This window comes from Microcaecilia unicolor, chromosome 5 (genome assembly GCF_901765095.1).
Source record: "Microcaecilia unicolor chromosome 5, aMicUni1.1, whole genome shotgun sequence".
Lineage (NCBI taxonomy): Eukaryota > Metazoa > Chordata > Amphibia > Gymnophiona > Siphonopidae > Microcaecilia > Microcaecilia unicolor.
The window spans coordinates 237,802,479-237,829,040 of NC_044035.1; the positions used below are offsets into that span (position 1 = coordinate 237,802,479).

The 26,562-nt window shown below is 45.2% G+C and overlaps 1 protein-coding gene across 2 annotated transcripts in view; it reads left to right on the forward strand.

Moving 5' to 3' along the window:
- Positions 1–26,562, forward strand: part of ATP6V1A (ATPase H+ transporting V1 subunit A) — a 233,077-nt gene that overhangs the window by 43,373 nt on the left and 163,142 nt on the right. Inside the window, exons 1-3 of one of the 2 annotated variants that reach the window (XM_030203915.1) lie at positions 1,133–1,233; positions 3,951–4,038; positions 24,838–24,924. In XM_030203915.1, the coding sequence (XP_030059775.1) occupies positions 24,843–24,924 (82 nt within the window). In that variant the 5' untranslated portion in view covers positions 1,133–1,233; positions 3,951–4,038; positions 24,838–24,842. Of the gene's footprint in view, positions 1–1,132; positions 1,234–3,950; positions 4,039–24,837; positions 24,925–26,562 lie in introns of those variants that run through there. The other variant, XM_030203914.1, reaches the window with a different exon arrangement.

Below are 26,562 nucleotides of genomic sequence, written 5' to 3' on the forward strand. Positions count from 1 at the left end.
AAGATGTCACACTTGAACAAGCTGACGGTCACACACATTAACAGATATCTTTGCTGCTGTAGCCTGGTACAATAAAAGGTTTTACCCTTAAATTTTCTCTACTCTGCCATATGTAGGGTCTCATGGAAGTGGTTTATGGGCTGCCTGGATGGTAGGGCTGAGCATCCCAAGGTTCTCCTTACTCCTTCCTCAATGAGACTGAATGGGATGGGAAGGGTCCCCACACCTTCTCACTATAGCAAGCCAGCACTGGGTTTCTGACCTGTCACTTGCCCCGTGTGGAAAATGAGAGGAAGCCCATAGGAATTGAATGTGCTTCCTCTCATTTACCGCATCAAGAATCTCTAGCATGGCTTTGTAAAAGAAAACCTATCTGAACATCATCAGCCTACCCGGGCCCAAGTAGCCTTTGAATCCTTGCTCTTGTAAGTGCCGTTAATGTCTAACCGGCTGGGTATAGATGGGCTAATTCTCTCTCTGGTCAGTGGCGGGAGATGTTCCAAAGACAGGTTTTGGTGGCAAAGTCAAGAGTTTAAAATCTTCTTCAGGGGAGTGTACTACTGTCACTAGCAACACCCCTTCAGAATGTCCACCTTCTCCTTCCAGGTTCCCTTCTAGAAATTACGAGAAAAGAAGGCTTCCAGCCATCAGCTAGATACAGACACTGATTCACTATTAGGGAACAACAAGGGGAAAAATACATACAGCAAATACTGTATATTTTCCTTACTGTTACATCTTGTTATCCCACAAAAACAGTTTTAGATTTTTCAGTGAGAACAATCAGTACAAAATTGAGGTAGCTTTTACAGTACAGCAAAACCTAGATTTATTAGTGATACAGATAAACAAAAGAGGTTACATATAGCTCTGATTGGGCTGCCAAGAGTTTTATGTGATTGGTGGGCAAACTTTAATTATGCATCAGGTTTGTATTGATATTGATGAGTGTTCTAACATTATAGGGGTTTTGGTCTTCTAATTACTGAACATGGTGAACTGTGCCTGGAATCAGGGAAGGAAGTGGCAAAAAAGAGCTTCCTGGCTTGTGTCTTAGTTCCTCATTGATGGCAAACTAGTGGATGATTCATGCTTCTCAGCTGACAGATGGAATTTTCCTCATTTACTACAGCACACATAGGGTAATGAAGAGGCATTTGTGAAGAAGCGGTTTTATAATTCTCTTCATTTTTCCTTGTCTTGTGCTGTTTTCCTTCCCTCCCATAAAGCAAGGTAAGGTACAGTTTTGCATCTGTGAGAAATTGATTTGCTTTCTAATTCAGGTATGAGTATTGTGTAGACTTATTTCTCACTTTCAAAGTGTTCTTATATAATTTAAACTGCTGTGGCTAAAAAAAGGTATCTTCTATGAGACTTTTCAATTCACATTGGGCAAAATTGACTTTAAAAGAATTTCCTTTTCATGTATGTATGTGTGTGTGCATGCGTGCGTGCAATATATTTTTTTGTGACTGTTTCTACTTTATGTATTAGAATTAGGGCTTCTGTGCTTGTGTGTTGATAAATTGTAAATTTAGGTGTTTGCTTTCCAGATAATTAGGATTTTTTTTGAGCAACAAAAAAATCAATGTTCATCTGTTTTTGTGGCACTGATACTATTACAGGGTACCTTTTGAGTGGAATCAAATTTGTTATTTGAGTTACTTCAGAGTTATCAGGGCAGAAAAGACGCACAAACTGAATAGAAAGGGTAGGAGACAAGCTAGGGGTGAGGTGAGAGTACTAGGGAAGGTGTTGGTTTTCTGATTTATCCAATAAACACCTGTTTTAATTTTTTTACATCTGGGGTGTTTTGTTTTACATTATGGGGCTCATTTTCAAAGCACTTAGATTTACAGAGTTCCATAGGTTACTGTGGGGGCTCATTTTTGAAAGAGAAAAGTGTTCAAAAAGTGTCATAAAGCACCATTTGGACTGATTTCTTCTCAAAACATCCAAATCGGTATTTTCAAAACATGTTCTGCAGCCGTCGGTCTATGCATTTCATCTGCAGTGCATCCAAATCACAAGGGGACATGTTGGTCATTTCAAAGGTGGATTTAGGGTGTGCCTAACATTTGAATGTTTTACAGTCATAATGGAACAAAACAAAAATGTCTGAGGTGAAAACTTCAATGTTTTGGTCTAGACCTGTTTTTCTAACGAATAAGATACCAAAAGATGCCCTAAATGACCAAATGACCAGTAGAGGAATTCATGGATGACATCCTCCTACTCCCCCAGTGGTCACTGACCACCTCTCACCACCAAAAAATGTGAATAAAAATAATACTCACCGGCCTCTGTGACAGCCTCGGATATTATAGCCAAGTCCATTAGAGTTGCATGCAGTTCCCTGGAGTAGTTTAGTGGTGGGTGTAGTGCACTGTAGACAGGTGGACCCAGGCCCATATCTCCCCCTACCTGTTACACTTGTGGTGGAAACTGTGAGTCTTCCAAAACTCATCAGAAACCCACTGTACCCACATAAAGGTGCCCCCTTCATCCATAAGGGCTATTGTAGTGGTGTACGGTTGGGTGTAGTGGGTTTTGGAGGGCTCAGCAGACAAGATAAGGGAGCAATGTGTGAGATGTATATCTGGGAACATTTATACAAAGTCCAGAGCAGTGGCCCCTAGGGTGCCTCATTGCTCTCCTGGGATGTCTGGGGGACCAGTGTACTAAAATGCTGGCTCCTTCTACATCCTAATAGCTTAATTTTGTGCGTTTTTTTCAAACATTGCCTAAAAAGATAAACCAAAATTTCCACCTAAGGCAAGATAAACTCTCTATTACACTTATAATCTTTAGGGATATAGAGGAAAAGACTTCAGAAACTCGATAACAGCTGATATTGGTTGAATGAAACAGCTGACCACTTTGCTCTGCGTGGGCTAAATTTAGAGCTCACGCTGGCGAGAATCCTCATTAGTCCAAAAACCTCTATGGCACTGTATTGGTAACTTATACTTGATTATTTATACTGTGCAAAAAAGGTACAACATAGGTACTTAGCTGTGGTCTGTGCTGAGACTATTGAGAATGCCCACGCCCAACAGCGAGCTCCTGTTTCGCTCTATGCTTCATTAGGAGCCGGACCTCACGTCTTCTCACAGCACACAGTTTGTGGCTCTGGAAGTTGCTGTGAGAAGACGTGAGGTCCGGCTCCTAATGAAGCATAGAGCGAAACAGGAGCTCGCTGTTGGGCATGGGCATTCTCAATAGTCTCAGCACAGGTAAGTATCTTTGCTTTTTTGATGAGCCTGGTAGCTAGGGATTCCTACATGTGAGAAACTTGTCCTGCTCATTCTTGAAGAAAGTGAAGTTACTCAATTGTAGCAGGTATTCTCCGAGGGAAGCAAGGCAAGTATGCTCACATACCCTTCTACTTCCCCAAGGAGTTGCATTCTTTATGCTTTTTTAACCAACTGCAGGACCCATGCGACTTGGGCAGGCAGGAAGACACTCATGCATGCATGGTGGGGGCCTGCTTAAGGCTTCTAGAATTTATCCATCGACGACGTCACCCACATTTGAGAATACTTGTCCTACTTATTCTGCTTTCCTTGGAGAACAGCTGCTACAGATGAGTACCTTCGCTTTATACTCATGCCTCATCAAATGAACCATTGGTTCTGTGATGCAGGTTAAAATCCCTCAAATTCTTTTGCCATTAGTTTATTTGAAAAGCTGATGTTTTTTGAGGAGTCTCATTAATGGTATGATTCTGAAATTGATTTGCCATTGGAATCATGTAAAAAGTTTAGGTGGCTAAGGATTTCCATTCATTCACAGTGATGTATTACCAAAGGTATGAAAAGGAACTGCAAGGTATGCAGAACAGCTTGATAAATTAATACTTAAACTTGTTTGTTCTTATGTGTATTTGAAAACTGAAGGATTGCTGTCTGTTTCACAAAAAAAAAAAACCATTTGTTTTCTACTTGCAGCTGAAACTGAAGCCTTCTTCCTGGGATTGTAGTCTTTGTTGTAGCCTAAGACAACCAAATAAGCAACAAACAACTTCATTTAATTAAGGTAACACCACATCATTGCATATTTATCTTATCTGTGTATCTTTTACTTTGTAAAATCCTGATTAAAAAAATTCATTTGCCAAATTTCTTCAGGCAAGTTGATTTTAATTGCCAGTGAGAACATGTTGGCAGGAGCAGACGGCAGACAGCAGAACAAGCAAACACTACTGCCACCCTAAAGAAATGTCATTGGTGGGAGGCAGTAACAAGGCAGAGGAGCGCTATAGGGAACACCCTCTGCCACGGTTGTTACCATGAAGTGGCAGAAGTAGGGACACAAAGGAAAGCGGAAGTGAAGAGCAGAAAGAGTGCTAGGGAGCTAGCCTTTAGCAGCTGCTAGTACCCCCGCTGCCTTAAGAGAAGCAGTAAGCATAAAACCAGGAAAACCCCTCCATGTGAAGAGACACAGCAGGTCTGGGAAAATAGATTTCTAGATTTCTAATTCTCAGCTTAGCAATCTAATTTAATGTTGAGAATCATTTACTATCCTAGATTTGGACCAGGTGACAGCTCTTCTAAGGAAGTTGAGAACTACTACCTGGAATCTTGGTCCCTGTCTATCGTGGATAGTTAGGTCTCCGAGTCCAGGTTTATTCAAATCCTGCTTTGGAAAGCTGACCTTGGATACCAGCCTTAAGGAGAATTTTGAGCTCATTTCTGCAATTTCTCATCTGGGAAAAATGATCAATTAAACTACCCTTCCTCTTTAATATCATTCAATAAATCAGTAATCAATGTGGGATACTGTTAAGATGGGTTGTTTTACCACTAAGTCATGATATTTTCGCACAAATCCCATTTTATGCAATGAGACCTAGTTACTAATAACCTGGGTTAACAGCAAAATAACCCATCTTAACAGTAGCCTATGTTGATAGCTCCCTCCCCCTTAATTTTCTTAATGACCTCCAATCTGGGTTCTGCCTTAAAGACTATCAAGATGGTCTTGGTTACCCAGTCAGATAGTTTTCATTGTGAACTTGATGAGAGAGGTGCTGCTGGCCTTATCTTACTTGATATGTCAACAGACTATGATATAATTAATTACTCTTTTCTGTTAAATCAAAATAGTTGGGACTATGGGTATGGTTTGCATGGTTTTTTTTTTTGGTTTTTTTTTGAGTCCATGAATTTTCTTGCAAATTTTAAAATTCACAAATAACAGAAATAGCAAGAACAATGTAATGGAAATACAAAAAAGCTTAAAAATACAAGAATTTGACGCCTCAAGAAAACTTAACTAGAGAAAAGTTTGCGTAACAAAGTAGTATAGTCTGACAGCAAATTACAGAGAACGACAAGATTCTAAATATTTAGAATCACCAGAGACCAAATTTTAGCAGTCGAACATGTCATACCTAATTTCTAGTTTGCATGGTTTCACTTCTTTCTTCATAACAAAGAGCAGAGGGTGGCTTTGGGTTAGTACTGTTCCATTCCTTGGACACTCTCCTTAGAAGATTGGGTAAATCAGATATTCAGTGCTGAGGAATGCCCTTTTTTCTCTGCCAGTTCCAGAATCTTGTTCTTTCCACCTTGTTTTGTCTGTCTAGAATAGATTTCCTGGGTTGGTGCATCATGCTCCTTGTCTGTCCTTATTCAAATCCAACCTAAAAGCCTACATTTTTTTGAGACTATTTCTAAATCTTAATGTCTTATTCTACTGTTCATACACATCCAAATTGTACTATATAATTCATGAATATAAACCACCTGATACTTGATGTGAATGCCAATATATCAAATAAATAAATTGAATGGATTTTTTTTTAGTTCAAATAATTTTCAATGAAGTTTTGTTCAGTCACAAAAATATTATAACCAAAATTATACAAAACATCGGAATCAATTAGTATATTGAATATAACATGACTAAAGCATCCAGGTTTTATTACAGATTAATATAAAAATAAGAATATAATCTCATTGTGTCTTTATACATTTTGTCAAGGAAGCTCCAGGTTTATATGTAAATTTTTAAGCAACCCTTTTTTAATCCATCACCTTTCTATATTTGCTAGATAAACCTAGGAGATTTTTATAAATATAACAACATAGTAACATAGTAGATGATGGCAGATAAATATCTGCACTGTCCATATGAAAGGTACAGAATAGTAATATCTATTTTGGTAGTGAGTTTGAGATAGCAAGAGATTTGAGAGTAATAATTTTGTATGTCATTGCAAATAGAGTCCCAAAAGGATTAAGATTTTCACATTGAAATGTCATATGAGCCAGCACTGCCCCATCAGCTTGTTTCTGTGCTTTAGCACTTTTCATAGTGGTCCATGATGCCCTGTGGGCAAGAAAAAATAACAATTGTGTTATTGAGGCAGAGTCACATTCTGGTATTTACATAGTAAAAAAAATCCTGCTTTATATGCATTTGCATCTCATTACTATGTAACCCATGGCCACTTAAATATAACTACAGTCAAGCTGCATTAGTGCCCTTTAAGATACATTAAGAGGCAAATAATGTGACTAAAAGCGCTTAAAGTAGCTTGATAATTTCCCCCAACCCTAATTGTACCAGAGTCCAAATCACTTTATTCTGAAATTATTTTCCAGTTTATCATTTCATTTTGATTTTTAAACTTTTTGTTATTACATGTTGAGAGGTACTGATTTTATTGTATCTTAATACTCCCCTCCCCCCCATCATTTGGAAAGCAGTTAATATTTGCTTAGAGCATCAAATGGAAAAACGAATATGAAACGCTTTAGCATGTCCAAGGTAGGCCATTTTTGCTGCTTTAGGTGCATGTTAGTGCCTAATGCAGCTTAATAAAAGACTTTAAATTCTGAATATTATTAACAGAGTTTCACTCCAAAAGAAGTTTCATCTTTGGTTAACGATAATGCACTTTATTCAGTTGATGTCTAAAGGTAAAATTATCTGTGTTTGATGGAGAAGCAAAGCATTCTTTATTAAAAACAAACCATTCTTGCACTTTGTGGTTTGGAAGTCTTTTATCCATATGATCACATATCTGCTTAATAAACTGAAGAATGGAAACTGTATTAACAGGAACGCTGAAAGCTATTATGCCCCGATAATCAAATTCCCCCCTCTGTTCTGAACAGCGCTGAAGAATTAGTGCCAGAACAGTGTGGGGAATTAAAACCCTCATGATCAAAACTAATCTCATGCAAATTTATGCGCGCTATTAATTTTGATCATCCTGCGGGAGGATTATGCTTGCCAATGCATAATCCTTCCGCAGGAGTTATTTGATAGGTCCAGACTGTCAAAAAAAGCGTGGGCCTGTCAAACAGGGCTGGAGGCCCCCGTCCCACTCCAGACATGAGACCTCCAGCTCCTCAACTCCCCTCCCTGACAGCAACCCCCAACCTCCCCAACAGAGGCAACCCCCCCCCCCCCCCGGACAGAGAGGGATCAAGACCCCCCCCCCCCCCCGATGGTCTAGTGCCCTCCGGAACACCCCCTTGATGTACTTCGCAATAGTAGAGGATGGAGTAGCACTCCCTCCTCCTTCCAGCGCCCCCTCCAAAATGGCGGTGCCCTGCCCTGTACATCCTGGGTAGGGAAGTCCCGCCCAGCGTATCCCAGGATTCACTGGGCAAGGCATTGCCATTTTGGAGGGGGCGCTGGAAGGAGGAGGGAGTGCTACACCCTCCTCCGTCATTGTGAGGTACATGGGTGGGAGGCTCGGGGGATGCTAGACCACTGGGGGGAGGGGGTTGGGTTTGCCTCTATCGGGTGGTTGGGGGTTGCTGTGTCGGGGGGGAGTTGGATGCTAGACCACCAGGGGTGTTTTAGGGGCAGGGTATCGGGTCGTCTGTCCGGGATGGAATGGGGAGGCCAGCTAGCATGCAGATGCATGCTGGACGGGGCTCTCCATTCCTCCCCAATGCTCTGCAAATGCGAACACCTGCTGCAAGCTGGTGTAGGGTTTGCCGTGGGAGCAGCGCTCTTGTTTGGCCCGCTGCCCGCTGAGCATAGGGGAGGAATACGTAATGCCTTGTTTAGCATGCATTTCCATGCTCATTGTGTTCAGAGCCAGTGAGCACGTGCACATTGTTACACATGCTCACCAGCTCTGATCATCGAGTGGGAGCAAACGCGCATGCTAGTATTGTGCTATTGGCCTCTACTGCCTGCGTTTGCCTTGAAAGATATAAACAGGATGGGGTTGGTCCAGATGGCGGCTACGAAATTAGTAAGCGGTCTTGAATGCAAAAATTATAGGGACAGGCTTATGAACCTCAACATGTATACGCTGGAAGAGAGGAGGGAGAGAGGAGACATGATAGAAACGTTTAAATATCTCAAGGGCATTTATGTACAGGAGGAGAGCCTTTTTCAAATGAAGGAGAGCTCTGGAATGAGGGGGTATATGACAAAGTTAAGAGGGAATAGGCTTAGGACTCCTAAGTTAGGAGTAACCTAAGGAAGTATTATTTCACAGAAAGTGTGGTGGAGGCGTGGAATGGTCTCCAGGTGAAGGTGGTCTTTGGTTGCCCCATCTCAAAAAGATGTTCAACTAGAAAGTGTTCAGAGACTAGTGACAAAATGATCAAGAGGATGGAACACTTCCCTTATTTATAGTTTAGGGCTTTTCAGCTTGGAGAAAAGATGACTGAGAAGGGGATATGATAGAAATTTATAAAATGATGAGTGAGGTGGAACGGTTAAATAGGGAACAGCTGTTTAACTTGTAAAACAACACAAAAACAAAAGAATGCTCCATGATAATAATGACCAAAAACAAATTTTAGAAAGATTTTTTTTCTCAGAGGACAAGCAGGCCAGTGAGTGTCATCCATGGCACCTGGTATAGAAATGCTGCCCAGCGTACTATAGCTTTAAGAGCTTCAGCAGCGCTCCCACCGCTCATGCATAGGTGACTTCCTGCCCAACTTGCAAGTGTGGGGCCAGAAGTATTTTTTTCATCTATAGTGAGGGGAAGACACGTTCTTCGTGGGTCCATCAGCGTCATTTTTTCAACTTACTATTTTGGTGCCTTCCCTGGTGCTTTTTTTTTGGCTAGCATTGCCTTTTTACTTTTTCGGGATTTATTTTACTCCTCTCTTTTATATTTTTAGTGTGTTTTGCCCTCTCTTAAATTTCCTTTATTTTTCTCGGGCTGACAAGGTCTTCTTAGATCTGAATGTCGGCTGGGTGCTATCACTTACTTTTTTGGTGATCACCCCCTTTTTCATCACCATAAATTTGTTTCATTTAGCCACGGCTGTTTTCCCTTCCATGTTATCGAAGGTTTCCATGGCTTTAAGCGCTGTGCTTAGTGCAATTGGACCATCTCTGTGTATCCAGTGTTTGGGGCCAAACCATAACTCTACTAACTATATTCTTTGAGCCAGGTCCAATTGTTGATGTTGACATCAACATTGACATCGGTGCTTGCACCAGCATCAGGTACATCGGTCCACACGGCTATTAGACCTATACCTGCTTTGAGTAGGTCTCCACCTGCCTCGACGCCGATCACTGTGCAAGGCCCTCAGGACCGGTCAGTATCTGACTGAACACCAAGGAGATGGGAGGATTCGACGACATCTTCATCAGCACCGAGGGTTGCCAGTACTCGGCATCGGACAAAGGCCAAGAAGCATAAGTATCGATCCCCCTTGATGCATAGTGTACTTGAGAAGCATAGGCACCGGGAGGAGTGCTCCCCTCCCTTTGAAGAGGTGCCTGCATGGAGTCTCCATGTAGCTGGGACCAAGTACCCAAGTCGACACCGACGGTTCAGCAAGCTGTCTGTGACCCGACGCCCCAGCCTTTCACGATGTCAATACTTGATGTACAGATCCAGGCCATGCTCCAAGAGCACATGGCGGGCTTCTGCAATAGAGTGCATTGACATCAGGGGTGCTTGCACCAGCCATGCCTCTACCATTTGCCTTGCAGGGCCCTCAGCCTGTCGTGTGGTCACCGACTCTGGTGCCTCTTGTTATCACCATTGACAGCTGCCCATGCAGGTACTCCCTCGACATTGGTGAAGGGAGCTTCACCAGACTCAAGAATGGAGCCTGCATCTCAACACCATTCCAGGCAGGGACATGGTTCCTCCTACCCGAGACAGGCAAGGTCTCAGCCCTCCCATGAGGAGTTTTTTTGCTGATTCCAATATGGACCACTCATGGGCATCTGGTGATGATCCAAGGTACTTCTTGGAAGAAAGGTTCTATGGTATTCCATCAGACCCCTCCCCGCCAGAGGAGAGGCGAAATTGTCCACCAGAGTATTTCCTTCCCTGTTTTTGTGAAGGAGATGGTGGCTGCCATCCCAATTCAGTTGGAGACGAAGGACAAGGTCAGGGCTAAGATACTCGAGGTCCTGGACTACGACTTTCCACCTAGAGAGGCTGTGACTGTTCTGCTTCACAAGATCTCATATGATGTTCAGGTGAAGAATTGGGTTTCCCATCTGTCTTTCCCTGTCCTCCCCAAAAAGATTGACACCTTGTATCAGATTCAGAGTTCATCTGGATTTGATAAGCCATAGTTACCTCATCATTCTCTGGTGATGGAATCTGCATTCAAACAGGCCAGAAGTTCCAGAGACTTTGCTTTGTTGCCCCCAGACAGAGAAGCTAGAACTCTGGACTTATTTGGGCGTAAGATGTATCAGACCTCAGTACTCATATCCCAAATCCAGTCTACCAGCTCTACTCAAACCTTTACTTTTGGAACCTTGTGTTCAGTATGACTGATTTGGCAGATTCTCTCCCACTACAGCAGGTCGAATCTTTGCCAGCTGGCCAAACAGCAGACAGCTAGTTGCAAGTTCCTGGCCAGGGGCACATATGATATTTTTCATGTGGCATCCAGGATTTCTGCTCAAAGTATAGCGATGCGCAGACTCTATGGCTACATGTCTCTGACTTGGATTCAGTGGTCTAGCAGAGGTTGGCAGATACCACTTGCTGTGGAGATAACGTTTTTGGAAAAAAGATGGAGGAGGTCTCAGACATTGATACCATTAACACTCTCTCCCAGCGAGTGCCTTCTGCACTCCTAGCAGGTTTTTGGGCAAATCGAAGAGAGGTCCCTGCTACTCACAAAGGTGTAGGTACATTCCTTTTTCTCACCTCAGGAAGCTCAGCCCCAGCATGCTCTGCTCGTTCTCATCAACAGCATGCGTTTTAAGGCCCACCAGTTCCCCAGTCAAAACAAGGGATGAGTTTGTCACAGGCTGCAGCAGAACATAGCTGCAGTCAAAATAACTGTCCCGGACAATCTACCGGTGGGAAGGAAACAGAGTTTTTTCCAAGAAAGGTGGCCCCTTGTAAACTCTGACTGGTGGGTTGTTCAAATAGTCCATCTCAGTTACGCCCTGCATTGGCAATGGAGACCACCAAATTGTCCCCTGAGAGCATCTTTCTTCAGCTCTTTTGACAAAGAGGTACTCGCAGAGGAGCTCTCTGCCCTTCTAAAGGCCCATATGGTCAAACCCATTCCACCAGGGGAAGAAGGGAAAGGATTCTATTCCAAGTACTTCCTTGTGTCAAAGAAAACAAAAGGGGATACGTCATATCCTAGACCTCAGGGTCCTGAACAAATTCCTGGTCAAAGAAAGGTTCAGGATGGTTTCCCTGGGCACCCTTCTCCCAATGATTCAGGAACAAGATTGGCTATGCTCTTTGGAATTAAAGGAAGCCTACATGCGTGTCCCGATACTTCCAGGGCACAAGAGATATCTCGGATTTTGAGTGGGAACACATCACTTTCAGTACCATGTCCTGCCATTTGGCCTTGCATCAGCTCCCATGGTTTTCACAAAATGTCTAGCGGTAGTCGCAACGTCGCTATGCAGACAGGGTGTCCATGTGTTTCCCTATCTGGATGATTGGCTGGTGAAGAGCACATCGAAGGACGATGCTCAGAAGTCTATGCGGAGAAACTGTTCAGGTGCTAGAGCTATGAGGGTTCATTTTAAACTATTAGAGCTAAAAGAAAATCCTTCAGAAAATGGAATAAGAATCCGACTGAAAATAATAAGAAACAGCATAAGGAATGTCAAGTCAAATGCAAATTGCTGATAAGGAAAGCAAAGAAGAACTTTGAAAAAAAGATTGCATTGGAGGCAAAAACACATAGTAAAATTTTTTTTAGGTATATTAAAAGCAAGAAGCCAGCAAAAGAATTGGTTGGACCGCTAGATGACCGAGGGGTAAAAGAGGCAATCAGGGAATTACTACTACTACTTAACATTACTAGAGCGCTACTAGGGTTATGCAGCGCTGTACAATTTAACAAAGAGAGACAGTTCCTGCTCAAAGAGCTTACAATCTAATAGACAAGTGAACGGTCGGTTTGATTGGGGCAGTCTGGATTCAGTGAACGGCAAGGGTTAGGTGCCGAACGCAGCATTGAAGAGGTGGGCTTTAAGCACAGACTTGAAGACGGGCAGGGAGGGGGCTTGGCGTAAGGGTTCAGGAAGGTTGTTCCAAGCATAGGGTGAGGCGAGGCAGAATGAGCGGAGCCTGGAGTTGGCGGTGGTGGAGAAGGATACTGAGAGGAGGGATTTATCCTGTGAACGGAGGTTACGGGCGGGAACGTAAGGGGAGATGAGGGTAGAAAGATAGTGAGGGGCAGCAGACTGAGTGCATTTGTAGGTAAGAAGGAGAAGCTTGAATTGAATGCGGTATCTGATCGGAAGCCAGTGAAGTGAATTCTTTGCTTTGGTCTTCACCGAGGAAGATTTGGGAGAGATACCAGTGCCAAAAATGGTATTCAAAGCTGATGAGCTGGAGAAACTGAATGAAATCTCTGTAAACCTGGAGGGTGTAATGGGGAAGAATTGAAAAGTGAACTTGCAGAACTATTGTTAGTAATATGTAATTTATCTTTAAAATCGAACTTGGTACCGGAAGATTGGAGGGTGGCCAATGTAACGCTGATTTTTAAAAAAGGTTTCAGAGGAGATCCGGGAAATTATAGACCAATGAGCCTGACGTTGGTGCTGGGCAAAATGGTAGAAACTATTATAAAGAACAAAATTACAGAGCATATTCAAAAGCATGGATTAATGAGACAAAGCCAACATGGATTTAGTGAACGGAATCTTGCCTCACCAATCTATTGCATTTCTTTGAAGGGGTGAACACATGTAGATAAAGGTGAGCCAGTTGATACTGTGTATCTGAATTTTCAGAAGGCGTTTGGCAAAGTACCTCATGAAAGACTCCAGAGGAAATTGGAGAGTCATGGGATAGGAGGTAGTGTCCTATTGTGGATTTAAAACTGGTTAAAAGATAGAAAACAGAGAGAAGGGTTAAATGGTCAGTATTCTCAATGGAGAAGGGTAGTTAGTGGGGTTCCCCAGGGGTCTGTGCTGGGACTGCTGCTTTTTAACATATTTATAAATGATCTAGAGATGGGAGTAACTAGTGAGGTAATTAAATTTGCTGACGACACAAAGTTATTCAAAGTTGTTAAATCGCAGGATTGTGAAAAATTGCAAGAGGACCTTACGAGACTGAGAGACTGGGCGTCTAAATGGCAGATGACATTTAATGTAAGCAAGTGCAAAGTGATGCATGTGGGAAAGAGGAACCTGAATTATAGCTACGTAATGCAAGGTTCCACGTTAGAAGTCACTGACCAAGAAAGTGATCTAGGCATTTTCGTTTATGATACATTGAAACCCTCTGCTCAGTGTACTGCAGCAACTAAGAAAGCAAATAGAATGTTAAGTATTATTATGAAAGGAATGGAAAACAATAATGAGGACGTTATAATGCCTTTGTATTGGTCCATGGTTCGACCGCACCTTAAATATTGTGTTCAGTTCTGGTCAAAAATGATATAGTGGAATTAGAAAAGGTACAGAGAAGGGTGACGAAAATGATATAGGGGATTGGACAACTTCGCTATGAGGAAAGGCTGAAGTGGCTAGGGCTCTTTAGCTTGGAGAAAAGACATCTGAGGGGAGATATGATAGAGGTCTATAAAATAATGAGTGGAGTAGAGCGAGTAGACGTGAATCATTTGTTTACTCTTTCCAAAAATACTAGGACAAGGGGCTTTCAATGAAGCTACAAAGTAGTACATTTAAAACTAATCAGAGAAAAGGTTTCTTCACTCAATGTGTAATTAAACTCTGGACTTTGTTGCCAGAGAATGTGGTAAAGGTGGTTAGCTTAGTGGGGTTTAAAAAGGATTTGGACAGATTTCTAAAGGAAAAGTCCATAGACCATTATTAAAATGACTTGAGGAAAATCCACTGCTTATTTCTGGGATAAGCAGCATGTATTGAACTTTTGGGGATCTTGCCAGGTATTTGTGACCTGGATTGGCCACTGTTGGAAACAGGATGCTGGGCTTGATGGACCTTTGGTCTGTCCCAGTGTGGCAATACTTGTGTACTTTTGTACTTAATTGGGGTTCATTGGAGCCCTGCTAGATATGCGGCAGATGCAAGCTTTTCTCCCAGTACTGAGGGCAGACACTAGTCGCTCTTGTCACTTAGCTTTGAGTCAGCCAGCAGGTCATGACTCAGCAGATGTTGATGTTACCAGGCCACATTGCCTCCACTGTGCATGTCGTTCGCTTGCCAAGTCTTCATATGAGAGCCACCCAGTGGACCCTAGATTCCCAGTAGTCTCAAGCCTTGAGGAACCTAGCGGATGTCATCTGGTGACCCCAGGTTTGGTTCACTCCCTACTCTGCTGGACAATTCGATCCAATTTGACCATTGGACTTTCATTCCAAATTCCTCAGCCCTAGAAGCTGCTGACGACAGATGCATCCCGCCAGGGGTGTGTGTGTAGTGGGGGGAGGCTCACTTGGATGGGCTTCACACTCAAGGTGCTTGGTTAGCTCAGGTCTTCACATTAAACTTCTGGCACTCTGGGCAATCTTGAATGCTGTAAAGGTTTTCAGAGATTGGTTCTTCAACTAAATTGTGCTTATTCAAACAGGCAATCAGTTTGCAATGTACTACACCAACAAGCAGGGGGTACGGTATCATACCCTCTGTGTCAGGAGGCTGTTCAGAAGGGGATAGTTCTCAGAGCCACATGCCTGGCAGGAAAATCCAATAGCATGGCTGACAGACTTAGCAGGATAATGCAACTGCACAAGTGGTTACTGTTAATATGGATTGGCATTGCGTGCAAGATTTTCTGAGAGAGGAGCTTCTCTCTTTGCCACTCCTTATAACCATAAAGTCCCTCAGTACTGTCCAGGCTCAGGTCACACTACAGACTAGCGTCAGATGCCTTCCTCCTCCATTGGGAAAACGGCCTTCTGTATGCATAGCCTTCAATCCCTCTCATGGAGAAAGCTTTGCTGAAACTCAGGCATGACCAGGGAACCATGACCCTAATCACCCCATATTGACCCAGACAGATCTGGTTCCATCTTCTTCTGGAGTTATCCTCCAAAAAACCTTGGAGATTGGATTGTTTTCTGAGCCTCAGAATGCAGAACAAAGGATCTCTTCTACATTCCAGTCTCTGGCTCTCATAGCCTGGATATTGAGAATTTGCATCCTTGCATCTTCCTGACATTGTCTCCAATGTCTTGCTGGCCTCCAGGAAAGGTTCCACTAAGAGGCATTCTTTCAAATGGAGGTTGTTTGCCATCTGATATGAGGGAAAGGCCCTAGATCCTCTTTAGTACCCTACACAGACCCTGCTTGAATACCCTCTACACCTCTCTGAGTCTGGTCTTAAGACCGTCTGTAAAGGTTCACCTCAGTACAATTCATGCCTACCATCACCATTTGGAAGGTAAGCTCATCTCATCTGCTAGGGATTCCCACATGTGAAAATTAACTGGCCTGCTTGTTCTCAGAGATAGCAAAGATACTTACTGTAGCAGGTATTGTCTGAGGACGGCAGGCCATTCATTCTCACATACCCTCCCACCTCCCCTTGGAATTGTCTTGAAAAATGCAGAGGAATGTTAATTCTGAGTCAGAAGACCTGATGTGGCCCAACTGGTGAAACGTGATTCATATTGGTTGTGGGTCTGTGTTAAATTTTTTAAGTTTGGTGTTATCAATAGAAATCAAACAAAATAAAACATGGAAAAGAAAATAAGATGATACCTTTTTTATTGGACATAACTTAATACATTTCTTGATTAGCTTTCGAAGGTTGCCCTTCTTCGTCAGATCGGAAATAAACAAATGTGCTAGCTGACAGTGTATATAAGTAAAAACATTCAAGCATTACTATGACAGTCTGACAGGGTGGGAGGATGGGGGTGGGTAGGAGGTATGCATGGGGACATCAAAGCATATCATTGATATTCTAACAGGATGGGTGTGGATAGGTGAGGGGTGGGGTGATCAACAGAGAAATACAGCTTTATGGTTTATAATGGGCTAGGAACCCCAGATCCTTGTTAAGTCCTTTCTGTTGGGTGTTAAAATATTCAATCATTCTGACTTCAAAGGTCTTATGTTCTTGTATGGTTTTAAAGTTACCTTTCAGTATTCTCACTGTGAAGTCACTGGTACAGTGTCCTGGTCCTGTAAAATGCTGACCAACAGGGGTGGGAGCCCTGCTGGCACCAGTATTGTTCATGTGATGTCTATGTAAATTGAAACTTGTCTTAAGCATCTGGCCTGTTTCTCCAGTATAGCATCCGTCGTTACATTTTTTACACTGAATGATATATACCACATTGGAAGATGAGCAAGTGAAAGATTCCTTTATGTTGAATATCTTTCCTTTGTGGATGACTGTGGGGTCCTGTGAAATATTTTGGCATAGTTTGAAACTGGATAAATTACAGGGAAGTGTGCCCTTCTGTTCCTTTTCAGTCTGTGATGGAAGTTTACTCCTGATTAGCTTGTGTTTTAAGTTGGGTGGCTGTCGGAAGGCCAGTACTGGTGGGGATGGGAATATCTCTTTCAGTAATTCATCCTCCTGGAGTATAGGTTGTAGATCTCTTATGATTTTCCTCAGTTTTTCCAGCTCTGGATTGTATGTCACTACAAGGGGGATTCTGTCTGTGGATTTTTTCTCCTTCTACTGTAGCAGATTCTTCCTGGGTGTTTTGAGGGAGGAGGCAATATTCTTGGAGATTATTTTGGGGTTGTAGCCTTTCTGTTTGAAGGATGCAGTCAGGCTTTTAAGGTGTCTGTCTCTGTCCCCTGGGTCAGAGCAGATACGGTGGTATCTTGTGGCTTGGCTGTAAATGATGGATCTTTTTGTATGTGAAGGATGGAAGCTGGAGTTGTGGAGGTAGCTGCATTTGTCTGTGGGTTTCTTGTATATAGATGTTTGTATACAGCCGTCACTGATTGAGACCGTGGTGTCCAAAAAATTGACTTTTTCTGGGGAGTAGTCAATTTTGAATCTGATTGTAGGATGGTATGTATTGAAGGCAGAATAAAATTGTTTCACCGAGGACAAGCAGGCTGCTTGTTCTCACTGATGGGTGACGTCCACGGCAGCCCCCTCCAACCGGAAACTTCACTAGCAAAGGCCTTTGCTAGTCCTCGCGCGCCGATGCGCACCGCGCATGCACGGCCGTCTTCCCGCCCGAACAGGCTCGTGTTCATCAGTCTTCTTTTGTCCGCACTCGGGACGGTCGTGTTTTGCCGCCGTTTCGTGCCCCTCAAGTTGACCTCGCACGTCTTCGCGATTTTCGCTAAAAAAAAAAAAAAGACCTTTCCGGTCTTTACCCTTTTTCCGTGTTTCCAGTTTTTTCCCCGCGTAAGTTTCCTTTCGCTTTCGGGACCGGCCTTTTTGGCCTCGGTACGGGTTTTCTCTCCCTTATTTTTGGTGCCTTTCGTCATCATCGCGAATTTTGATTTCACCGGCGTGATTTTTCCGCCCATGTCATCGAAGTCTTCCAGCGGCTTCAAGAAGTGCACCCAGTGCGCCCGGGTAATCTCGCTCACTGATAGGCACGCTTCGTGTCTTCAGTGTCTGAGGGCTGGGCACCGCCCGCAGGCCTGCAGTCTTTGTGCCCTTTTGAAAAAGAGGACTCAGGTAGCGAGATTGGCCCAGTGGAACGCGTTGTTCTCAGGCTCTTTGACGACAACAGCACGGGCATTGAGTGCATCGACGTCGACAGCATCGAAGTCATTGGCATCGACTGCATCGAGGCCTCTACCTCCTGCATCGTCGGTACCGAGGTATCGAAAGGCTGCGTCGACGTCGGTGGTACCGGGACCTCCGCTATTGCTGATGTCGTCGGACGGTGGTGCTTCGTCTGGAGTGCAGGTGAGGGCTGTCCATTCCCCTGCTGATGGCGGTGAGCCTTCGGGTGGGTCTCCCCCTGCCCTGAGGGCTCCTGCGGTACAGCCCCCCCCCCCCTCCCGAGATCGACCTTCTTCGGCTTCGGCACCGAGGAAGCGACGGTTGGATTCTACGTCCTCCTCGTCAGTACCGGGAAGCTCCGGTGACATGCTTCGCTTGAAGAAGTCAAAGAAGCATCGACACCGGTCTCCTTCCCGTCTCGGGCTCTGGGTCGCCGAGGCAGTCAGCACCCAGTAGGCATCGGCACCGGGAGGACCGCTCACCCTCTGTTCAGGAGGTGTCGATGCGCTCTCCCTTGGACAGCCCGGAACCGCCTCCACGCCCGGAACAGACTCTGACATCGACGCCTGCATCGGCTTCTCAGTCTTTCTCCACAGCCGCTCTGCACGAGAGTCTCCGGGCTGTTCTTCCAGAGATTCTGGGAGAGCTGTTGTGCCCTTCCCCTCCGGTACTGGGGGTGCTTGCGCCACCAGTACCGTCGAGTGAGGCGCCGGCTGGCCCCATGCCCGAGGTGAGGTCTCCAGTATCGGTACCGCTTGCGGTACCAGCTACGGCCGCCTCCCAGGCAGACTCCCCGACGACGTCGGCGGAGGGAGCTTTGCCGATGCTGGCGAGAGAGTCCACCTCTCGACGCTCCTACCGTGGCCGTGTTTCCACGGAGTCGAGTCGGGCACAGCTTCAGACGCAGGTTCGTGAACTTGTGTCTGATACCGATGGTGAGGCCTCGTGGGAGGAAGAGGAGGACATCAGATATTTCTCTGACGAGGAGTCTGATGGCCTTCCTTCTGATCCCACTCCCTCCCCTGAAAGGCAGCTTTCTCCTCCCGAGAGTCTGTCTTTCGCGGCCTTTGTCCGGGAGATGTCTACGGCCATCCCCTTCCCGGTGGTTGTGGAGGACGAGCCCAGGGCTGAAATATTTGAGCTCTTGGACTATCCTTCTCCACCTAAGGAAGCATCCACAGTACCCATGCATCATGTCCTAAAAAAGACATTGCTGGCGAACTGGACCAAGCCACTATCTAATCCCCACATTCCCAAGAAGATCGAATCCCAGTATCGGATCCATGGGGACCCAGAGTTGATGCGCACTCAGTTGCCTCACGACTCTGGTGTGGTGGATCTGGCCCTAAAGAAGGCTAAGAGTTCTAGAGAGCATGCTTCGGCATTTCCGGGCAGAGACTCCAGAACCTTAGACTCCTTTGGGAGGAAGGCCTATCATTCCTCTATGCTCGTGGCCAAGATTCAGTCCTACCAGCTCTACACGAGCATCCATATGCGGAACAATGTGCGACAGTTGGCGGACTTGGTGGACAAGCTTCCTTCTGAGCAAGCCAAGCTGTTTCAGGAGGTGGTCAGGCAGCTGAAGGCGTGCAGAAAATTCCTGGCCAGAGGGGTATATGATACCTTTGATGTTGCGTCCAGGGCCGCTGCTCAAGGTGTGGTGATGCGCAGACTCTCATGGCTGCGTGCCTCCGACCTGGAGAATAGGATCCAGCAGCGGATTGCGGACTCCCCTTGCCGAGCGGACTACATTTTTGGAGAAAAAGTCGAACAGGTGGTAGAACAGCTCCACCAGCGGGATAACGCTTTCGACAAATTCTCCCGCCGGCAGCCTTCAGCATCTACCTCGTCAGGTAGACGTTTTTATGGGGGAAGGAGGGCTGTTCCCTACTCTTCTGGTAAGCGTAGGTACAATCCTCCCCCTCGCCAACCTGCGGCCCAGGCTAAGCCCCAGCGCGCTCGCTCTCGTCAGCAACGTGCGCCTCAGCAAGGCCCCACGGCTCCCCAGCAAAAGCAGGGGACGAGCTTTTGACTGGCTCCAGCAGAGCATAGCCGACATCAAAGTGTCCGTGCCGGGCGATCTACCGGTCGGGGGGAGGTTGAAAGTTTTTCACCAAAGGTGGCCTCTTATAACCTCCGACCGTTGGGTTCTTCAAATAGTCCGGCAAGGATACACCCTCAATTTGGCCTCGAAGCCTCCAAATTGCCCACCGGGAGCTCAGTCTTACAGCTTCCAGCACAAGCAGGTACTTGCAGAGGAACTCTCCGCCCTTCTCAGCGCCAATGCGGTCGAGCCCGTGCCATCCGGGCAAGAAGGGCTAGGATTCTATTCCAGGTACTTCCTTGTGGAAAAGAAAACAGGGGGGATGCGTCCCATCCTAGACCTAAGGGCCCTGAACAAACATCTGGTCAAGGAAAAGTTCAGGATGCTTTCCCTGGGCACCCTTCTTCCCATGATTCAGGAAAACGATTGGCTATGCTCTCTGGACTTGAAGGACGCCTACACACACATCCCGATATTGCCAGCTCACAGGCAGTATCTGCGATTTCAGCTGTGCACACGTCACTTTCAGTACTGTGTGCTACCCTTTGGGCTCGCCTCTGCGCCCAGGGTGTTCATGAAGTGCCTGGCTGTAGTAGCAGCAGCGCTTCGCAGGCTGGGAGTGCACGTGTTCCCTTATCTCGATGATTGGCTGGTGAAGAACACATCCGAGGCAGGAGCTCTACAGTCCATGCAGATGATTATTCGACTCCTGGAGCTACTGGGGTTTGTGATAAATTATCCAATGTCCCATCTTCTCCCAGTACAGAGACTTGAATTCATAGGAGCTCTGCTGGATTCTCGGACGGCTCGTGCCTATCTTCCGGAGACCAGGGCCAACAATCTGTTGTCCCTCGTCTCCCGGGTACGAGCGTCCCAGCAGATCACAGCTCAGCAGATGTTGAGATTGCTTGGCCACATGGCCTCCACAGTTCATGTGACTCCCATGGCCCGTCTTCACATGCGATCTGCTCAATGGACCCTAGCTTCCCAGTGGTTTCAGGCTGCTGGGGATCTAGAGGACGTGATCCACCTGTCCACGAGTTTTCTCAAATCCCTGCATTGGTGGACGATTTGGTCCAATTTGACTCTGGGACGCCCTTTCCAAATTCCTCAGCCACAAAAAGTGCTGACTACGGATGCGTATCTTCTGGGGTGGGGAGCTCATGTCGATGGGCTTCACACCTAGGGAAGCTGGTCCCTCCAGGAACGCGATCTGCAGATCAATCTCCTGGAGTTACGAGCGGTCTGGAACGCTCTGAAGGCTTTCAGAGATCGGCTGTCCCACCAAATTATCCAAATTCAGACAGACAACCAGGTTGCTATGTATTACATCAACAAGCAGGGGGGCACCCGATCTCGCCCCCTCTGTCAGGAAGCCGTCAGCATGTGGCTGTGGGCTCGCCGTTACGGAATGTTGCTCCAAGCCACATATCTGGCAGGCGTAAACAACAGTCTGGCCGACAGGTTGAGCAGGATTATGCAACCTCACGAGTGGTCGCTCAACTCCAGAGTAGTGCGCCGGATCTTCCAGGTGTGGGGCACCCCCTTGGTAGATCTCTTTGCATCTCGAGCCAACCACAAGGTCCCTCAGTTCTGTTCCAGACTTCAGGCCCACGGCAGACTGGCTTCGGATGCCTTCCTCCTGGATTGGGGGAAGGCCTGCTGTATGCTTATCCTCCCATACCTCTGGTGGGGAAGACTTTATTGAAACTCAAGCAAGACCGAAGCACCATGATTCTGATTGCTCCTTTTTGGCCGCGTCAAATCTGGTTCCCTCTTCTTCTGGAGTTGTCCTCCGAAGAACCGTGGAGATTGGAGTGTTTTCCGACCCTCATCACACAGGACGAAGGGGCGCTTCTGCATCCCAACCTCCAGTCTCTGGTTCTCACGGCCTGGATGTTGAGAGCGTAGACTTTGCCTCTTTGGGTCTGTCAGAGGGTGTCTCCCGTGTCTTGCTTGCTTCCAGAAAAGATTCCACTAAGAGGAGTTACTTCTTTTTATGGAGGAGGTTTGCCATCTGGTGTGACAGCAAGGCCTTAGATCCTCGCTCCTGTCCTACACAGACCCTGCTTGAATACCTTCTGCACTTGTCTGAGTCTGGTCTCAAGACCAACTCTGTAAGGGTTCACCTTAGCGCAATCAGTGCATACCATTACCATGTGGAAGGTAAGCCGATCTCAGGACAGCCTTTAGTTGTTCGCTTCATGAGAGGTTTGCTTTTGTCAAAGCCCCCCGTCAAACCTCCTACAGTGTCATGGGATCTCAATGTCGTTCTCACCCAGCTGATGAAACCTCCTTTTGAGCCACTGAATTCCTGCCATCTGAAGTACTTGACCTGGAAGGTCATTTTCTTGGTGGCAATTACTTCAGCTCGTAGAGTCAGTGAGCTTCATGCCCTGGTAGCCCAGGCCCCTTACACCAAATTTCATCATAACAGAGTAGTCCTCCGCACTCACCCTAGGTTCTTGCCAAAGGTGGTGTCGGAGTTCCATCTGAACCAGTCAATTGTCTTGCCAACATTCTTTCCCCGTCCTCATTCCTGCCCTGCTGAACGTCAGCTGCACACATTGGACTGCAAAAGAGCATTGGCCTTCTATCTGGAGCGGACACAGCCCAACAGACAGTCCGCCCAAATGTTTGTTTCTTTTGATCCCAACAGGAGGGGAGTGGCTGTGGGGAAACGCACCATAGCCAATTGGCTAGCAGATTGCATTTCCTTCACTTACGTTCAGGCTGGGCTGGCTCTTGAGGGTCATGTCACGGCTCACAATGTTAGAGCCATGGCAGCGTCAGTGGCCCACTTGAAGTCAGCCACTATTGAAGAGATTTGCAAAGCTGCGACGTGGTCATCTGTCCACACATTCACATCTTATTACTGCTTGCAGCGGGATACCCGACGCGACAGTCGGTTCGGGCAGTCAGTGCTTCAGAATCTGTTCGGGGTTTAGAATCCAACTCCACCCCCCTAGGCCCATGTTTATTCTGTTCCAGGCTACACTCTCAGTTAGTTGGATAAGTTCTTAGGTCAATCTCAGTTATGTCCTCGCCGTTGCGAGACCCAATTGACCATGTTTGTTGTTTTGAGTGAGCCTAGGGGCTAGGGATACCCCATCAGTGAGAACAAGCAGCCTGCTTGTCCTCGGAGAAAGCGAATGCTACATACCTGTAGAAGGTATTCTCCGAGGACAGCAGGCTGATTGTTCTCACAAACCCGCCCGCCTCCCCTTTGGAGTTGTGTCTTCCCTTGTCTTTGTCTTGCTACATACGGGACTGACGAACACGAGCCGGTTCGGGCGGGAAGACGGCCGCGCATACGCGGTGCGCATGGGCGCGCGAGGACTAGCAAAGGCCTTTGCTAGTGAAGTTTCCGGTTGGAGGGGGCTGCCGTGGACGTCACCCATCAGTGAGAACAATCAGCCTGCTGTCCTCGGAGAATACCTTCTACAGGTATGTAGCATTCGCTTTCAGACTGTCAGCTAGCACATTTGCTTATTTCCGATCTGACGAAGAAGGGCAACCTTCGAAAGCTAATCAAGAAATGTATTAAGTTATGTCCAATAAAAAAGGTATCATCTTATTTTCTTTTCCATGTTTTATTTTGTTTGATTTCTATTGATAACCTTAAGAGTGGACTAACACGGCTACCACACTCCTCTACTTAAAGTTTGGTGTAAATGATAAAAAATAGAATTCATATAAATACAAAAAAGAATAATAAAATAGATTTGAATAAACGTTGAGTAAGACTGATGGCAAACTGGTAAGTCACAGGATGTGATTCCTATGAGAAATGAGTTATCATTGATGTCTACTCTAGGTTGATATGTGAAGACTTATCTGCTATACTATGAATTGAGAGAAATGGAAAAGATATTGATCAGTGCTGTATTAGTAATACATCTTTAACCAGGAATAAGCACAAGTTTTCTTGGGGAGAGGATGTGGAGTTTTGGTGGAGTTAGCACTTAGGTATGTATAATATAAAATACATGCAGATGCACATGAAATTGGGAACAGGGATAAGTGTGGGCACCTGCTTTCTAGGGTAGCTGATACAATAAATGGAACTTATATGACAGTCTTGTTCTTAAGTATTTGTTTTTTGTTTACTGTTTTTTTGTTGATATTTAAGACTTTAGAAGATTGATATGCTACTTATTCAAAAACACATTTTCATCCCTTTTTCCTCTAGTTATTGTAAAACATTAAACAAATTCCATTATAAATATGCACTGATTAGTGCTTCCTCTATGTAAATTGCCAGTATGAATCACCTGCCATTTGCAAACCTGATTTTCTTTTTCCTTTTGCCACTCCATCACCCTTTTTGGTCTCTATGGCCTATTATTTTTAGTCCTGTTTGTACCTTGTCGGCATGTGTTTGCACCCCCCCCCCCCCCCCCCCCCCCGTAACTTTTCTGTTTGTTTTCCTGTTAACATATGATTTGGACGGGGGCATGAAGAATCTGTGATGTGTTTTGAATTATACTTTTGCAGACCATGGATGTATATGTGTGTGCATGTGTTCCAGAAAGTAGTCTGGATTAGTTCTGGATGAGATTTCTTATTTGACTGTCTCTGCTAATCTTTTGTTTCTCTCTGAATTGTATTGTGGTATTCCCTTGTGCCTGGTTGTTCTGTAAATAATATACTCTGCATAACATAACAAGGAATTGTTGAGGCTTCTCATACTGTGGTAAATCTGTGTCTTCACTTTTCCTGCATGAGCTAAATATAAACTTATTTTATTTTTGGACAGATAAGATGGATTTCTCCAAGTTATCCAAAATCCGTGATGAAGAGAGAGAGAGCAAGTTTGGATATGTCCATGGGGTGTCAGGACCTGGTAGGTGGAAGCTATTTGAAAATGTAATTGAAAATGGTAGACATTATCTGGTTAATATTCAAAATGATTTAACTGGCTAGAAACGGCTGCTGACAGGTTAAATTGCTCGTTTGCCGCTATCCAGTAATTTTTAGCAGCACTTAACAGGTTATCACTGCTAAAAATTAGTGGTTAGCGCCTAAGTGAAAGCCAGCTATTTTGGGAAGGTTCCTGGGGGGGGGGGGGGGGCAGTCAGCACTTTGCCGGTTAAGTGCCAATATTCAGCACTTAACCGGCCAGAGTAACTGCATAAATGGGACTGGATAAAACACAATCCTATCTTTATACGGCAATCCGTGGCCAGTTAAGTTTTGAATATTGACTTAATTGGCTATAAGTACATAAGTATTGCCATTCTGGGACAGACTGAAGGTCCATCAAGCCTAGCATCCTGTTTCCAACAGTGGCCAATCCAGGTCACAAGTACCTGGCAAGATCCCAAAACAGTACAACACATTTTATGCTGCTTATTTTAGAAATAAGCAGTGGATTTTCCCCAAGTCCAGTTTAATAATGGTTTATGGACTTTTCCTTGAGGAAGCCATCCAAACCTTTTTTAAACCCTGCTAAGCTAACTGCTTTTACTACATTCTCTGGAAATTAATTCCAGAATTTAATTGCATCTACCATTTTCAGGGCACAGACCAAAGAAGTCTGCCCAGTACTTGCCCCGCCTCCCAACCACCAGTGCTGCCACCCAATCTCCACTAAGCTTCTGAGGATCCATTCCTTAGTATTTTTGGAAAGAGTAAACAAATGATTCACGTCTACCTATTCCACTCATTATTTTATAGATCTCTATCATATCTCCCCTCAGCCATCTTTTCTCCATGCTGCAGAGCCCTATCCGCTTTAGCCTTTCCTCATAAGGAAGTCGTCCCATCCCCTTTATCATTTTCATTGCCCTTCTCTGTACCTTTTCTAATTCCACTATATCTTTTTTGAGATGCGGTGACCAGAATTGAACACAGTATTCAAGGTGCAGTCGCACCATGGAGCGATACAAAGGCATGATAATGTCCTCATTTTTGTTTTCCATTCCTTTCTTAATAATACCTAACATTCTATTTGCTTTCTTAGCCTGAACAGAGGGTTTCAATGTATCATCAATGATGATGCCTAGATCCCTTTCCCAGTTGGTGACTCCTAATGTGGAACCTTGCATTACATAACTATAATTCGGGTGCCACATAAACTGGATATTCAGTGCTGAAGCCTGGACATAGTCCAACATTGAATATCCAGGCATAATGCCGGCGGTGGTCAGTAAAACTTTCACCACCGCTGGCTGAATATTTATCCCTATACCTCATCTGCCAGTGTAGTTGGGATTGACCTGTTTTACCTCAGTTGATGCATGTTGTGATCCACTTCATGTTCAGGGCCAGCATTAAGCAGGCACAACCATAGTGGTTGTCCTGGACCCTGATGATGCAAAGGATCCCAAGCCTGAAGCAGGCTGTACCTGCAGATGGGCTTTGAGGCCCACCATGTTTAATACCTGCCTAGTTTTACATTGACGTAATAGAGGTAGAATGTGACTCAGAATGAGGCCCTTGACAGTTGCTTTGAGAATACTGCTTGGCATTTCTTGTGAAA